This window comes from Bubalus kerabau, chromosome 7 (assembly GCF_029407905.1).
Source record: "Bubalus kerabau isolate K-KA32 ecotype Philippines breed swamp buffalo chromosome 7, PCC_UOA_SB_1v2, whole genome shotgun sequence".
NCBI lineage: Eukaryota > Metazoa > Chordata > Mammalia > Artiodactyla > Bovidae > Bubalus > Bubalus kerabau.
The window spans coordinates 62,803,170-62,820,913 of record NC_073630.1 but is presented as its reverse complement, the minus strand read 5'-3'; the positions used below and the strand labels follow the sequence as shown (position 1 = coordinate 62,820,913).

General features: G+C 38.3%; 1 protein-coding gene across 5 annotated transcripts in view; it reads left to right on the top strand.

Annotated features, from left to right (window-relative positions):
• Positions 1–15,851, top strand: part of SMIM14 (small integral membrane protein 14) — a 61,034-nt gene extending 45,183 nt beyond the window's left edge. For all 5 annotated transcript variants that reach the window (XM_055588327.1, XM_055588326.1, XM_055588328.1 and 2 more), the window contains 3 exons: positions 2,693–2,741; positions 10,314–10,456; positions 12,600–15,851. In XM_055588327.1, the coding sequence (XP_055444302.1) occupies positions 2,693–2,741; positions 10,314–10,456; positions 12,600–12,632 (225 nt within the window). In that variant the 3' untranslated portion in view covers positions 12,633–15,851. The remainder of the gene's footprint in view (positions 1–2,692; positions 2,742–10,313; positions 10,457–12,599) is intronic.
• Positions 15,852–17,744: the final 1,893 nt, after the last annotated feature.

Here is a 17,744-nt window from a genome sequence, read left to right as displayed (position 1 = left end):
TTGCCAACAAAGGTCCATCTAGTCAAGGCTATGGTTTTTCCAGTGGTCATGTATGGATGTGAGAGTTGGACTGTGAAGAAAGCTGAGCGCCGAAGAATTGATGCTTTTGAACTGTGGTGTTGGAGAAGACTCTTGAGAGTCCCTTGGACTGCAAGGAGATCCAACCAGTCCATTCTAAAGGAGATCAGTCCTGGGTGTTCTTTGAAAGGACTGATGCTAAAGCTGAAACTCCAGTGATTTGGCCACCTCATGCGAAGAGCTGACTCATTGGAAAAGACTCTGATGCTAGGAGGGATTGGGGACAGGAGGAGAAGGGGACAACAGAGGATGAGATGGCTGGATGGCATCACCAACTCGATGGACATGAGTTTGAGTGAACTCCGGGAGTTGATGATGGACAGGGAGGCCTGGCGTGCTGTGATTCATGGAGTTGCAAAGAGTCGGACACAACTGAGTGACTGAACTGAACTGGAGGTTAGGAGAGAGTGAGAGATTTACTGTGCATGGAGTATCTTTTTATACTTTTGAATTTCATATTGTATATACATATTACTTATTGGTAAAAAATTAGTAAAACTTAAACAAAATATATGCAAAGTAGGAGATTCATTAGATCTGATTTGTGACCCAAGGGGCTGGAAGTCTTTTTTTCAATTTCTTTAGAATGTATAATTTGTTTACAGTATTAACTATAGTCACCATGCTGTATATTACATACCCATAACTTACTGATGTTTTTTTTAACTAGACATTTGCACCTTTTGACCTCCTTCACCCATTTTCCCCACCCTTCTCCCCCTGCCTCAGGCTGTCACCAGTCTCTTCTCTATATTTATGAGATTTTTGTTTTTAGATTCCACATATGAGTGAAATCATACAGTATTTATCTTTTTCTGACTTACTTCACTTAGCATAATGCCCTTGGGGTCCATCCATATTGTTGCAGGTGGCAAGATTTCATTCTTTTTTTATGGCTGAATAATACTCCTGTGTGTGTGTGTGTGTGTGTGTGTGTGTGTGTTTTCTTTATCCATTCATCCATCAGTTGACACTTAGAGGTTATTTCCATATCCTGGATATTGCAAATAATGCTACAGAAAAACATGCAGTTGCATGTATCTTTTTGAGTTAGTGTTTTTGTTTTCTTAAGGTAAATACCCAGAAGTGGAACTGCTTGCTTTATATAGTAGTTCTGTTTTTAACTTTTTGAGGAACTTCCATACTGTTTTCCATAGTGGTTGCTACCAATTTTTATTTCCACCGATGGTGTACAAGGGTTTCCTTTTCTCCACATCCTCACCAACACTCATTATTTTCTGTCTTTTTGATAAGAGCCGTAGAATGTATAAAAGGGTTTTTGAATTGATTCTTTGCGTATTTAGGAAGGTTTAAAGTATCCAGCATATTTTTTTACAATAATTAAGATCTGTTTTCCCATTCTAATTCAAATAAAACTATTTTTAGTGGTATACAGAAAAACAAGTCTGATCATCTTAGCAATTTATAATATGATTTATTCTGTTGTTTTAGATGAGGTCATAATTTGTCTAGCATGGTAATAATAATACCTAACATTTCTTCTTTCTTGGGTTGTCACTACATTTCATATGTGCTGTGTATTTAATTCTTACCTGTATTCAGATATAGGCAGTATCCTCATTTTACCATGTGAGGAAACTAAAGCTTAAAGGTGTTAAAAAATTTGCCAAAGGTCTTGAAACTCGAGAAAGTTGCAGAGCCTGACTTTAAATCAAGAGCTGTCTTTCTTCAGAGTCCAGCTAAGCACGACTGCCATGGAGTGGCTTCCCTCAATAATTGCAAGTGATGTTAAGCTGCTTTAATGGAGAGAGGGTGTGATTATAAAGTCATGAGGCTGAATTGAAAAGTTTCATGCTCATTCTGTTTACTGTGTCATCTCTTTTAAGATATATGAGATTATCATTTTTAAACATCCTAAAAGGCCTCAGCATAGGGTGAACATTCATAAAAGGATGTTGTCTGTTTATTTATAGATGGGTCTTTTCTTTTCAGTTATCTTTTAAAATTCATAATCAAAAAAAATTCATAATCATATGGTTCCAAAATGAAATTATATGTTAAGATAGACAATGAAAACTTCAAATCCCATCTCATCAGAACCTGCTCTATTCCTCCAACCACTGCCCAACCCCTGTGGTATCATTTTTATTAGTTTCTTATTTATCCAACCACTATTTATGCAGATGTAAGCTAAAAGGAAAAAAAATTCCTTTCTTTCAAAAGGCCTTTTCTATAAAGAGAACCTATTTTTCTCTCTCTTTGCTTCTAATTTTAAGTGAGAAAAAAATCTTGTTAACAAAATTTACTCTTTCTTCAGTAGCTCTCCTCTATGGTTAAGTGCTTTTCCTTTGGTAAGTCTAATAACATGTGGCAGTAGGAGTTTCTGTCACAGGTAACTTTTTAAAATTCCTAGTTTAAGTAGGTGAATTACACCAGATCACAGCATATTTGAGTATTATGTTGAGGAGAAAAATATCCCACCAAAACTGATCAGGCCCTATATGTATTCTGTGTTTTTATCTGATATTTGATTTTGAAGGTACAATAGATAGTGTGGTAGCGTTCATTAAAAAACAAAGCGCGATCTTTCTGATAAGTAGTATCCATTTTGGTAAGTCTGGTGGCTAATTTCCTTTTTTCTTATTCATTGTAGTTGAGGCAGTCCCAGTCCTACTGCACAGACACAGAATGTCTTCAGGAATGTAAGTAATGATGGGACAGGAGGACGCTTGGCGTTGGGGGCACAATTAGAGGTCAGAATACGACTGAACATTTGCCAGAAATTATTCTTACAGTTTGCTGTTTAAGGAAATGACTCTCAGTAATGTATCTCCTACTTAAAATGCTTTATTTTTTAAGTTAAAAATGTGGTTTTTAGTCCTGCTACAAAATCAAAACCGCTTCATTGAATAAAATCATAAAACCACAGATACAAAAAAAGAAAAAGTTCCAGAATAATAAAAGATGACCACTGTTGACAACTTGGTGTAAACCCTTGCAGACCTTTTTTTTGGGGGGCAAATATGTGAGGAACCGGGCACTTTGGACTCATTGAACTGAACACCGGGGCTTCAGCACAAACCCCTCACTCTTTCCCTAGCGTCTGTCTGCATCCACTGGCAACTTGGAGAGTTTGTGAGCGCAGGGAGGGGAGGCCGTTCTTTGCCAAGGTTTGGAAGCTTTGGGAGCCATTGCAATCATTCCCTTGGCTCTGACATTAGTAGTCTCAAGAGGGTGTGGACCGTGGGGAGGTTTCTCCATGACTTTTGAGGCAGTGGTGATGATAAAGTGAGAATCAGTGTAGGAAGGTGGATCCTGCATGGTGAATGTAGCTGGCGGACTTGGTGGCCCTAATATGAGGCATCTTTTTTCAGGACAGAAATAACCTGAGGGATACTTTGAGGGGAAATAGTAGCCAAACCAGTCCTGTACCATAATAATTTGACCATAGGAATGGAAGTATGACATTCACAGGATGGTGAAGCCTGGCACAATTCAATTCATATATACTTACAAAAATGGGATCACTTTGTATATGTTGGTTTTCACTACTATGTTGTGACTATATCAACATGTATTTACCTTAAAAATATTTACTAAATAATAATTCATTATGAGGATGTACCAGTGTTCAAATAATTCCCTTCTGTTGGAATCTTAGGTTACTAATATACTTTTGCTATAATAAATAATATTTAAATAAACATCCTTATGTACATTTTAAGGCTTTTGACATATTGCCAAATTGCACTTATTAGTAGGCAACCCACTCCAGTACTCTTGCCTGGAAAATCCCATGGATGGAGGAGCCTGGTAGGCTGCAGTCCACTGGGTCGCGAAGAGTCGGACACGACTGAGCGACTTTACTTTCACTTTTCACTGTCATGCACTGGAGAAGGAAATGGCAACCCACTCCGGTGTTCTTGCCTGGAGAATCCCAGGGACGGGGGAGCCTGGTGGGCTGCCGTCTATGGGGTCGCACAGAGTCAGACACGACTGAAGTGACTTAGCAGCAGTAGGCTAGTTGCTTGTACTTCATATATCTGAAGCTGAGTGCTACTTTATTATGTATATGAAGCTAAAGCAAAACACAGTAAGGTATCATTATAAAGAGGCTCATTACTACATTATTAATTACTGTTAATACTGTGTGAACTGGGCATCCCATCAAATTGTGTAAATGGAACAACTTAGAGCAATAGAAGCTAGTACAGCGCCTGGCTCAAAGTAGAAGCTTTGTCAGAAGGTAGTCGTTTGGTGCAACAGGACAATAACCATACGCCTCTGGGCAAGAAAGTAACAGACAGATGTTCCATTAGGTTTGGGGCATGATGGGTGGTGATCGATCCCCCACTCCAGGTTTCTTCACGTTGCCTCTTCAGCAGCATTCACTAACCTAGAGTGTTCCCTCTGATAAGCAGCTTAGATTTTTGCCTCAGCAGAAAAACTAAAACCTGTTCTTCTTGTTGAAATTAATCTCATTGAACTTCTTACGGGGGAAAAAATAAATTTATTATATTTCTGGTGTTTGTGACCCTTGAGCCAGCCCCACCTGTAAACCAAATATACTCTTATTTCTGTGGGTGAAATTTCACTTCTTTAATCCAAACATAAAAGCAAGACTCTAGGGCTTGGGTATTAATTCAGTTATCTTGGCCAGTCGTCCACCACCCACTCCGCGCACCCCAGTCCTTTTAGCATTTGGTGGAAATCCTTTCTAACAGCCATGTCTTTAAGTGGTTTAAGCAGTTGTTTCCTCTGAGTGATATGTAATTATTTTTCTGTGTATTTTAAATCTTCAGCAATGAGCTAATGCTCATATATAAAGTATATATATTAATCAGGGGTCCCCACAACCCCCCTTCTGTTTCAGTAACTTGTGAGAATGGCTAATAGAATGGAGGAAAATAATTAAAGTACTGTTACCAGTTTATTATAAAAGATGCAGCAACCAAATGGGAGAGATGCATAGGACAGGGTACCAGGGGAAGGGGTGCAGAGCTTCCCTGTCTTCTTGGGTGCACCGCCCTCCCAGCTAACGCCATGTGTGCCCTGGCCCAGAAGCTCCGTGAACCCCATCATTCAGGGGGTTTATGGAGGTTCCGTTTCATAGGCGTGAATGACTAGATCATTGGCCGTCTATATAAGTTTAGAGAAATAATCCCTCAGGATCTGTCAGCTGTTAGATCCTCTCTCGTTTTCATCTTCCTTGTGTCCAACTAGGTTAATAGCGTCACTGTAACTATCCCATTTGACATCTTACTTGATTATAATACTTACTTTTTCTTGTAACCAAAGACTTAACTGCCGGGGTCCAGCCCCGGCTGATCCAGGGTATTCGAAGCAGGGACGGCGTCGGCGACCTATTTATTTATAAATATTTATCAAAGATATAAAGAGTAATAGAATGAGGATAGCTCAGTAGGAAAATTCAGTGGAGAAAAGAGGCTGAGTAGCTTGGTTTATGCGGGAGACCAATAAAACTTCAAGACAAGAAGTTTGCACCACTTATGTAGGCCGCAGGCGTCCTTCCGTTCTCCCGAAGGAGAGGAGACACTGAGGCCTCCCCGGTCGGATCTTAGAAGCCCAGGCATAATTAGCAAGCATGGCGGGTTCCGCGCTCCAGATGGAGACTCAGCCAGAATTTGAGAGAGAGAGCGATATGGGGAGACCAAGTTTCGGTGAACAAGGCCCGCACTTTATTTTCCAAAGTAGTTTTTATACCTAAAGTTGTGCATAGAGGATAATGGGGGAAAGGGTGGAGTCATGCAAGGACAGCAGTTCCTGGTCCTAATCGAAGCCAGGCTTTCAAACTTACAATATGCAAAAGTTCAGGTGAATTACATCATCTTCTGGCCAGGAGGCCTGTTAACATTTTAAGAAACTTTTCTTTCTCTAAAGGTGATTATTCCAAAGTCAGGCACCAGCCTCCAAAAAAGCATTCCTATAGGGCAAAGGTGAGGTGGGCTCAGTCAAGAAAAGAATTAACTCAAGGGTCCAAGGTTACAAACATTGAGGCTACTACTTACATTTCTATACACCCATTATATCAATCAATACACTGCCAAGGACACAGTAGGTAAGGAGTCTGGAGACTTAGTAGCAAACATTGGCCCAATAAGTGAAAAACCCTTCACCAATACAATTTCTAATCAATCTTTTAACTACTCAAAGGAATCTGTGTTTAGACAGTTTAGAACATCTCCTGCCTCTCACAGTTGGGAGGCTGTGAACAATCACATGTGGCCGGAAAAACCTATTCAGGCAGGCTAGAGGATTTCCAAGGAGTTTGTAGGTTGAAACACTGTCACACCCAGGAATTATTAACTGGAGCTGTAAGCTAACTCTTTTTTCAGAGAGAGGTAGTGGGGGACAGCCCCCGTAAAGTCAGAGGTGTAGGTGAGAGCACAAAGCAGAAAGTAGGCAGACTCTGGTTTTGGGGGTAGATGCTCGAGAATTTCTAGGGGGACTCCTGAGGCTCAATCCCGCCTTTGCGTATGCCGAGCCCCCTTCCTCATGACCTTTGCCATGGGCGGAGTTCCTCACGCTGGCTCCTGGCAGTGACAGAATTCTAGTTGAGCTATTCCAGATCCTGAAAGATGATGCTGTGGAAAGTGCTGCACTCAATATGCAATATGCACTCAATATGCAATATGCACTCAATATGCAATATGCCGGCTCCCTGCGCTTAACCATTGAGTAGAATGCAACACTGTATTTTACTGTACAAAATCCTTTTACATTTTTATGATGTGACATTTTTCTAGACCATAGAGTAAAAAGTGTTTATCCTCTTAAGGCAAATAATTCCTAGGCAGTGAAGAGAACAGGTTTTATATCCCCCATGTGATTGTACTTCTTTAATATCAGATTATTTGGTACTATATTAATGTTTAGAATATTTAGTGCCAAAAAGTTATCACAGTAAAAACCATAGTGGCCCGATCATGTAAAGGCTCTTTCACTTCTCCCTGTTGACTTTACAACAGCTGCTCCTGATACTTGTTTGTATTGGCTGCATGCAGTGCCAGGGAGCTTGAGTAGCTTATATGTTCTGAGATTTCATGAAGAAGCCTAAGTTAAGTTAGTTCAGGTATCTGGTATCTCTAATCCCAAAATACATGGTTCAAAACTCAAGCAGTTAATTAGTATATAGTGAAAAGATGATTTCCTACTCCTATTCTCCCATCTATCGAGGTCCTGTCTCTGGGTATTATTGGCCTTCTGGGTATCTTTCCACAATTTCTTTGTGCATATACAGGCAAATATTTATTATTTGCCGCTCCCCTTTCTTAGTACACACTGTTTTTCACCTGTTTTTTCCCCCTCTGTCAAGAAATAGCTTGTTGCTTGTCTCATGTGAACGTCCCTCACCATTGTGTTACAGCTTCACCCCAACCCCCACATACCATAATTTCTTAATTGGATGCTCTTGGCAAACGTTTAGGTCTGTTTTCAGCTTTTTGTTAATAACCCTGCAGAGTATGTCTATGTAATAGACATATCAGCTAGAGCACAGATCAGTAATGGCTGATGTTTATCAAATACCTATTGTGTTCCAGGTATTTTTGTGCTACTTTTCATGTACTGATCATTTCCGTCTTCACAACTATTCTATGAGATGGTGGTAATATTGCCATTTCACAGGTAAAAAAAATCGAGGCACAGAGATTATTTATTTAAGAGGTGGTAAAGTCAAACAGCTTGAGATAGTCTCATTTTTAAAAAGTTAATGAACTAATTAGGAGAGGTTGGAAACGGTTCTTTCAAACTAGAAATGCTACCCTAGTCTAGAGAAGAAAGGAAAGAATGGGCAGAGAAAATGGAGCTTTTTTTCACCAGATGAGAGCAGGTTGTAGGATGTTGTTGAATGAGTTAAATGAGATCATGCCAGACAGGGAAAAATAATGAGTCCCCAGAAGGACAGAGTTTGCGAAGTTGGTGAATGGCAGCCAAACTAGCATTGAACTATTGCATCAGATTCACTTGGAAAGCTTTAAAAATACTGTTGGTTCCTGACCCCACCCTGGAGGTACTCCTGAATTAGATGATATGAGGCAGGGCCTTAGAAATGGTGACGCTGATGTTGTCACAGGCTATTCTGTTGGGCAGGCAAGTCAGGGATCCACTGGATAAAGGAGGAAGAAGGAATGAGGTTGACTAGGGCAGAGGATGATTTTTCTGAGAAACATAAGAGGTAACATTGATGAGTAGGGCCACGTCTGGTGAGGAAAGGCCAGGCTGAAGCGTTCAGAGTCGAAGCAGTAGACGGTGGAGAGCGAGTTGCTGGGTTAGTCAGCAGAGGTGTGTGAAGAGCAGTGTTATAAGCAGACTTCTTCGGCAGCAGCGTGCAGAAAGGAGAGGCCGCGGTAGCCTGTGACAACCAAGCCAGGAGACAGCACCGGGGGACTAGGAGTCATGTTAGCACCATGGGAGTCTCACACAGAGAGTGAGCATTTTACCACGTTTGCTTTGTCTAGATCTAGGCATTAGTAAACGTGGGATCTGAGGTTTAACTATCTGAAACTTCACAGTCCTTTACTTGTGAAGAGCATCAAAAAGCAAGGGACCCATTTTCCACACTGAATTGGCATTGGGCTTACACTTGAGGTCTAACCAATGTAGCATTTTACTTCTGAGTGGTGCACTATATGAAGTGATCATATGTAGACAGCACAGTTCTCTTTGTTTGACTACCTTTATATACTCTAACAGCTAGTTGTAAGTTTATCAGAAATCCTTTTAAAATCTGTATTTGCCAATTTTACTACCCACAGGAATAATAATTTTCAGGGGCCTGTCTTCTATGTGATACGGTGAGAGATTATGACATTGCGAAGAGGTTAAGAGCACAGACCCTGGAATGGGACCACTGTATTTAAACCGCAGCTTTGCCACATGCCGACTGTATGACATTGGGATTTAACCCCCCATTCCCCAGATTCCTCATCTATAAAATGAAAGATTTTATATACCTGCCATAAAATAAGATTGCTGAGGAATTCCTAGGAGGTCCAGTAGTTAGGACTCAGCACTTTCACTGCTGATGGCCTGGCTTCCATCCCTCGTCTGGGAAGCTGGGAACCAAGATCCCACAGGTCTCCAGGCTCAGCCAGAATAAAAATAAAAAGATTGTTAAAAGGGATTAAGAGAGATAATGCCTGGTTCAAAGTAGCCGCTCAACTTTTAACTATTATTTAGTAATAAAAATAATAGATAATATTTTGCTTTTTAAAAAAAATCACTCTTGGAGCACTTGAAGGATAGAGTTAGAGGAGTCAAGAGTAAGTGTGAGGAGGTTGGTTAAGAAGCCACGCTGTAGTACACCAGACAAGAAGTGATGGTAGCTTGAACAAGTGTGGGCGTGGAGCGGAAAGTAGACAGATTTGAGTGGTATTTAAAAACTAAAATTGACAGTAACCACCTATAGATACTATTTTCTCTAGAAATCTGATCTTCTAGAATTTTCATTTCTGACACTTTGAGTTCTCTAATACACATTTCATACACTATAAATTTGTTAAGCTCGTTTCATGAGCCAGGTACTTGTTATTCTGAAATAAATAAGATAAGGCTGCCGTGAAGGACTGATAGCTATACAGACCTGATTTTTTTTTCCTCTGGATAAATGCATAGACTTTGAAATAGCTAGATCTGAATCCAAATTCTTTTTCCAAAAAAAGGCCAAATTAATCTCTTTGTTTGAAAATGTCATTAAAGGGATCTTTAATTCATATATGTACAACTGAGATGTCCCCTTTTCCTTAAGCTCTGTTATTTTTTCAGGATGCTTCTGTAATTAAAATGCATAATCCCCTCTCCCCTAGCATGGCTTTTCTGTATATCAAGTGGTCTTAACCTGGATTCTGCAGATCTCAGTATAGCTATGAATTGCCATGAATCTGTTGCAATTATTAATATATACAAAATTGTTAAATGTGTATACGTGGATTCTTATAGTGGAGTCTTTTTTTTATCAAATTCTCAAAGGATTCTATTACCCCAAATTATTAAGAACTACTATACTATTAAGAATCTTTATTTAATAGTCTCTGGCTTATGACTATTTTATACCATTTACCATTTAGATTTTCTCACAGGAGGAAAGGGAAATTGAAGATGTAAATATTTAATAATTCTTAAAATTATTAATAGTTTTTATGTTAATACAATTTTGAAGTTATTTAAACATTAGAGTTTGTTTTTACATTTACTAACAACATGGTAATTATTCAACAGTTTTTGTTGCAAATACATTTTCTGTTTGTCTTTAGTGCCAGGACCCTCTAGTGATCATGGCATCAGTATTACCATGATCTTGATGGCCTGGATGGTTATTGCAGTGATCTTGTTCCTGTTGAGACCTCCTAATCTAAGAGGATCCAACCTAACTGGAAAACCAGCCAGTCCTCATAATGTAAGTGTTGTGGATTAGAGATCTTTTGGGGTGGGGGGATGGGTGTAGTCTGGGAAAGGGGTGGAGTTGTTTTGACTGAAATATCTAAATTACCAAAAGGAAGATTTAGCTCATAGAGTAAATTAAATTCTTCCTATGTAGTTCCAGTAAGTCTTGCAATCCAAAATGGCTTAGTTTTCATGGAGTTACACATAGAGAAGTACAGACCAGTAGCCCCCACATCATTTTAAGATGAATTTCAATGTTTACTCACACAAGAAACATAAAAAATGGTTCAGTTCATAATAATCCACAGTGATAGTTCTCAAATCTCAGTCCTCCAGTTTCTAGTTCTGTCCACCTCACAGTTGATCCCTTGCCTCTCATGTCCCAAGGTTCCTAGATACTCTTACTAGCTACAGTTCAAATGTCCCTACTTGTGCGGACGCATGCACACACACACACACACACTTGTGTGTGCACACACACACACACACACTCTCTGTCTCTCACTCATTCACTTTCTCTCTCTCCATTTTCTCCCCTTCTGTCCTAGATGTCAAATATAGCAGAGACATGGAGCCCATCTGGCTCAACCTGCTTTCCCATCCTATTTCTCTCAAATTCATTCGACAGTTCGGCATCACAATAGGTCAGCTGAGCTGGCAAAAGGAGTGGTAGGAATCATTTATGTTGATAAATTTTGATAGTCATGATTATAACAATTTTTAGAACCTAAATGATAAATATGATATAGTGACCCAACAGGGAGTTTTTGATTACCGCCTTTAATAGAGCCTCCATTAAAGGATTCTTTTTAATTGTTTTCAGAGCCAATATTTATACTTTTTTTCTTTCTCATTTCATTTGAGTAATTATCTCTTTAAAACTGTTTCCATGGTGGATTCACTTGATGACACCAAATTATCCCACTAGTTCCCTTCTTCAGCCTAAAATAATTGCTTCTTTCCCCCAATCTTGCGTTGCTAATATTAAAAAGAAGTTTAACTAGACCAGTTGCTTATATAGGAGAAAGCAACGTTGCTTATATAGGAGAAAGCAACGTTAATTGGTCAGTGCTTTGGGACTGGAACATTTAGATATGTAGCATGCTGACTTTAGTTAAGAAAGAAGCCGTCATTAGCCCTATATAAAATGCCTTATTTTTAGGTTTTCTTGGAGAGGAGGAGTGTATGCATAAAACAGCTTGTATATTGTCTTGATAAAGTACTTTCTCCCTAGCCTTTTTTCTTTCTATGTACAGTTTTGTTACTTTCATATCAAAGAGCGACATCCTCAATGTTTGGAGCTAAATTAGAAGCCATTTAAAAGTGACAGAAATGCAAGATTACCATCCCCTGAACCTTAGTTCATTGTAGACCAGCAGTTCTAGGAATGGTAGTCCCATAGCTCTAGGAACAAGCATGAAGACATATTGACCAATTCCAAGCAGAAAAATTGATTATCCTCATCTGGGGTTTCATATAGCATATCAGAGTAATAAATAAGTGGAATCTTGCTAAAGATTCCTAAAAGCTCTGCTCTTTCCTTTACAGTTCAGATGCTTTCTATTACAAGTAACAAAAATCATTTCCACCTGGTTTAAGTAATTGGCTTTATTGGTGTACATATCAAGAAATCCAGAGGGAGGGTCAGTGTTTAGAAAGTTTTAACAGTTCATTAGAGACCTTGTTTCTTCCTCAGACCATTATTTATTCCAAGGTAGGCACCCTTTCTGGTCCCTGTACGGCAGCTACCAGTAGGAGCTGGAGCCACCTATTTCCTCACTGACAGATGTTCTGTAGAGAGAAATACAAGTCCTTAGCTTCATTTTAATTGTACTGTACTCAGTCACCTTATTAGCAAGAAGGATGAGACTACCTTAATTGGTTTAAATATCACCTCTGGAGCTGTCAGGGAGAGCACTTTCACCTAAATCAATATCACTGTTACAAAATTTTCTTTTTTTCCATACTACAAAGAAAGACAAATGTTGGTGAATCACAGTGCTCTCTTGTGCAGAAACATAGAAGTCTAAATAAGTATATGATTTAGGATGGGAAGTTGAGGGCCATCGCTGCTCAGTTCTTACTGTATGTGTTAGATTGGTTGCACTGGGGAATTTAAGAAGTCAATTTCATAATTTCTCTCTCTCTGATGTCAGGGACAAGATCCACCAGCCCCTCCTGTGGACTAACTTTGTGGATATGGGAAGTGAAAATAGTTCAACACCTTGCACGACCAAATGAACGAAGATGACCAGAGTACTCTTAACCCCATTAGAACTGATTTTTCTTTTGCATCTACAGTATGGGATGGTATTGTTTTCATGAGCTTCTAGAAATTTCACTTGCGAGCTTATTTTTGCTTCCTGTGTCATCACCTTTCCTATATTTGAGTAAATGATTACATTAAAAAGTTACATGGGGCTTTTTTGGTTATCCTGAACGTAAACATTCCATTTGTTCTGTTTGTAACTGTGATCATAATTTTTGTGCTAATTTCTGGCCTGATAGAAGGAAATTTGAGATCTCTACATTTAAATATTTTAAGTAGTTTCAATGGGTTTAAAAATTGTTTTTTTAATAAGGTATTTATAAAGGTATTTGGGGTTACCTGAGATTGTATGAAAGAAGATTAGAACCACACTGTATTTATATTTACCTTGGTAGTTTATTTGTGGATGGCAGTTTTCTCTAGTTCTTAGGACTGTGACAACTTTTGGAATATTTTACAAATTACAGCTGAAATCTGTATCATCCACTACAGATGATTTATGTGGCTAAGAAGAAGAGAAAAGAAATGAAATAACTGTTTACTAAGTTTTTATTCCCATAAAATGTCTAATATTAAGAAAACTTTAAATAAACATGATTTAAATATGGTGGATGATTTACAGTCCATTATATGAAATTTGTAAGCCTCTGCACACTAGCCTTATTACACAGTTCATGAAAGGAGGAAAAAATTTAATTCTTTCTACCTTTGCCAGGTATAATCTATACAGTAATAATTTAAGCTATAACTTATTTTTAAAGTGGGTGCCTCTCAGGAAGCTGCTTTTGTGTTGTAAACTTCCCTGTTAAATGAAACGATCTTAAAGCTGTCTTGGGGGCCTGTTTGATTACTGACATTTGAATGCTATTTACTTACTCTCTTTTTTTTTTGGAAGAAAAATTTTAGAGTCTTGTTATCTTTCTGACTTTAAAAAATATTTAATGAATTCTTGGTTTACTCCAAGGGAAAAGGAGGAAAATGAGAAACAATCAAGGGTATTTTTTTCTCAATCTCTGTCTCATTCTTGTTTGGTAATAGGATGAATTGGGGTGGGGAGGAGCACTAATATAAGGAAAATTTTGAAATGAATAAAAATGTAAAAGGTTTCATTTGGTCTTGTTCAGTTTGAAAGAAAATGAATACAAATGGCATAAAAAGTCTGCATGACCTGTGTGGTTATAGAATTTTTTTCTAACAAATGATTGCAGATGATTTATGGGGGCTAGAAGATATTTTGCTGTCAGTGTAAGGATGCTCCCCCTCCCAGATCAGTTTAGCTTTTCACTGTATAGATCTGAGAAATTACTTGTATGAATTGAATAAACTTCTCCATATTATTGTACTGTTTAATAGAGTCTCTGATACAATTACGTGACACTCGTAGGGTATTTTTCTCCTTTATTATGATTCTGTTCTAGGCTATAAACACTGTAAGGGCTTCATTTCTTTATATAACCCGATATCGAATGCTTGCATTCCTCCTGTGCATCTTGGCTTTGTGCTCAACTTTTCTTGAAATAAAATAACCTACTGTTAATTACTTGTGTTAATCGAGGGGTGTCATAACACAGGTAAGTCAAATCCTGGGTAAAAGAACACCATAGATTTAAGGTTTTTCCTCTCAATATGGCCCATTAAAAGCCTTCTCAGCTTCATAGCTTTTAAAGCAGAAACGGCAGGAATGGCCTAAGATGGAGCTGAATCCCTATAATCATTTCTTTTTCTGCCCTCGCCCCTGAACTTGGAAGGCTAGCACATATCTTGTAACGGTCTGCTGTTTAAGCTGCTAGAAAGCTAGTCTCTGGAAGAGATAGTGATGTGTCACTGAATCTGCAGTTCACAAAGAACTAAGAATTGACTTTGGGGAATTCCCTGGTGGTCCAGTGATTGGGACTCCATGCTTTCACTGCCTAGGGCCCAGGTTCAATCCCTGATCAGGGAACTAAGACCCTGTAAAACACAAAGAAGAATTGACTTTGGTTGAAGGAACTGGCTGTGACCTAGAAACAATATCTAGTATTAGCTAGAGACCTGGAAGTCTGGGTTCTTATTCCTAGTTCTTCATTTCTGTCACATATACTTAATTGACATTACATTAGAATATTAACCTTTTCCTATATGGACCTCTATTTAATAACAAAAGTTCTTAGTGAAGTATTTAGTCTTGGTTTTTCTGCTTGTACAATTTCTCTGCCCTCCCAACAAAGATAGTATGGGTTAGCACATAAAGTATTCCTTTTAACCTAATTAGTAATTTATATTATTCTGTTTTATCCCTAAAGCTTCTACATGTGGCCTTTTTATTGAGCACACCCTTACTCTATTTGGCTTGTAAACATTCACCTAAATTATGGCTACAATAATTTTTAAATAGTCTGGGAAAAAGCTTCACATTTTAATCACTTTTGGCTCTTAAACAGCCCACAAATGCCATTATAGTTTATTTTGTTTTAGAGTTATTTAATGTTATTTTATGCAAAATAATGTTGTGTTTTGTTTTGCCTTCCACATGGAAAAAACATTAGAACTGTGTATAGTAAAAGATTTTATGATGTATCTATCCAAACACTAACCCATGTTCAACAAGTCATATTTTAATTAAACTACTTGGAGAGAGTTTCTAAAGTAACTATTAACTACAGCCATTCAGTGGTTACTTTTAGTGTCTTTGTGATATGCGATGTTACAGTGTTTATAAATTATCTATATCTTATATTTTCAAAGGAACCTCAGAAGTCTCACACCCTGAATCAAAGTCTGTCAATGAATATGTGCTAAAATTTGACCAGCTCAGCTTAAGACACAAAACAGCAACTTGAAGGAGAAATCGAGAGAGTTTAAATTAATGGGTGAAATTTTTGTTGTTGCAATAGTAGGTTTAGTCTTAACTTTATAACATTTCTAAATGAAAAGTCATATGTATTTGTTACTGTGTCTGATGATTACTTTGTTAAAAGCAAAAGTGGTCATGTGATGTACCAAATGTTAACTGCTGTTTTTAAATGTTTAAATCATGCCAAACAAATCATGTCTGTGCCATCCAGGGTTTATTGTAATCTTTTACTGAGTACTTGGATTGGGAAAAAGGGCTTGTACTATGCACTTTTTATTAATGAATAAATAGGAAACATTAGTAACACTCACTGTGTTCTGTTTGGTTTTTGTGGGAAGAGAAGCGAGCATCTTTTGCCTAGTAAAATGTTAAAGTCCTTTATTAAACAGGTTTTTTTTTGGTAAGATTTTTTTTACCCTTAACTAAGACATTCCTAAGCAAGAAGAACTTTGAGTTATACAAAGAATATTTATGTAATAGCAGTCTGGGGCCAGTATTCAGAAGGATTCTAAGAATCTCTAGGAAATTAGGTTGCAATTACATTTCTTTTGTTATTTCTTCCTAGAATACCTAGGTCCAGTAGACAGACATTTGCTATCCAATAGTGTTAATTATATGAGCAGATATATGTTACCCAAAAGGAGCTAGACATGTAACTGTTCTGAAAACACACAAAAGTGAAAATTTGCTTTTGCTGTATGACCTGGAGTGTATCCAGATACTAAAGATCACAGAAGCAACTAAGTGTTCATTGACAGATGCACAGATAACGATGTGGTATACATGGAATAGAATATTATTCAGCCATTAAAAAAAAAGGAATCTTGCCATTTGTGACGTGAATGAATCTAGAGGATATTTTATGCTAAGTGAAGTGGGCCAGAAAGACCATATGATTTCACTGATATGTGAAATACTAAGAAAAAAATGAAAACAGATACACAGAACAAATGGGTGGTCGCCAGAAGGGAGAGAGCATGGTGGGAGGTGGTGTGGGGAAGCAGAAGAGGACAAAATAGCTGAAGGAAATTAACAGGCACAAATCTCCAGTTATAAATAAGTCACAGGGATGTAATACACAGCATAGGGACTATGGTCAATAATAGTCTAATAACTGAGAACAGATGCTTACTAGACTTCTGATGATTTCATGTACATAAATGTCAAATCACTACATGGTATACCTGAAACTAACATAATGCTTTATGTCAACTATATTTCAACTTGGATCTGAGTACGTATTTAGAGCCCTGGTTGAAAGAGGAACCTACGAAATAGACTGAGAAGGAGCATCCTGTGAAAGAAGAAGAAAACCATATGAATGTAGTCTTGGAAGCCTGGAAAGAAAGCAAATCTCTAAAGGGAGGAGGGCTCAGTGGTGTTCAATTCTACTGAGAAAAAACATCGAGGTGGAGAATTAAGCATTTTGACAAAGGATTCATAGTGAACTTGAGAAAAGGTGTTTTGTTAGAGTAATGATGAAAACCCAGCTTGGAGTAGTTAAGGAAAGAAATTAGGGTAAGGAAAGAGAGACAAGTACAAGTGACTCTTTGGAGGGGGTTTACAGTGATTGGGAGCAGAGAAATGGAGTAGTAACTTCAGAGCGATGTGGGTCTGGGGCAAGAAGTTTCTATTGCTGTTGTTTTAAGATGGAAGATAAGAGTATGTGCAGAGTTGTCAGGTGATACCCAAAGAGACCCCTCCACAGTGAGGTCACCCCTATATTGGCCTCAGCCCCAATATCATCGTGTCTGACAGTAAGACTCACTGATACCTACATGTATTTGCCAAGGCTCCCTACTCTCTCCCTACACTCATAGCCTGGCTGTGGTAATTCGCCTTAGAGACTACCTTGATTAATCCTGTTATGTCCTATACCCCTGTTTATATTGGCTTCCACAAGTCCAAGACTCCAAGGCCATCATCATTCATTTCCCCTCAGCTGATTCAATCTCATACCTTTCCTCATGCCCCAAACCTCTTAAACTTAAGGGTCATCATCTGCAAAAGCCCCATATTTTCAACCCTTTCTCTGAACATTCTCTTCCCCAAAACATGGTATCTCCTTAAGGGTACTAACTCTTGCCTCTTGAATGAGAGTGGTTTTCTTTTCCAGATCATATGACCAAGGAATGGAGACAGAGTGAACCTCTTCCCACTTTCTCTTTTGGACAGCCAGGCTATCATTCTCTCCTCCCT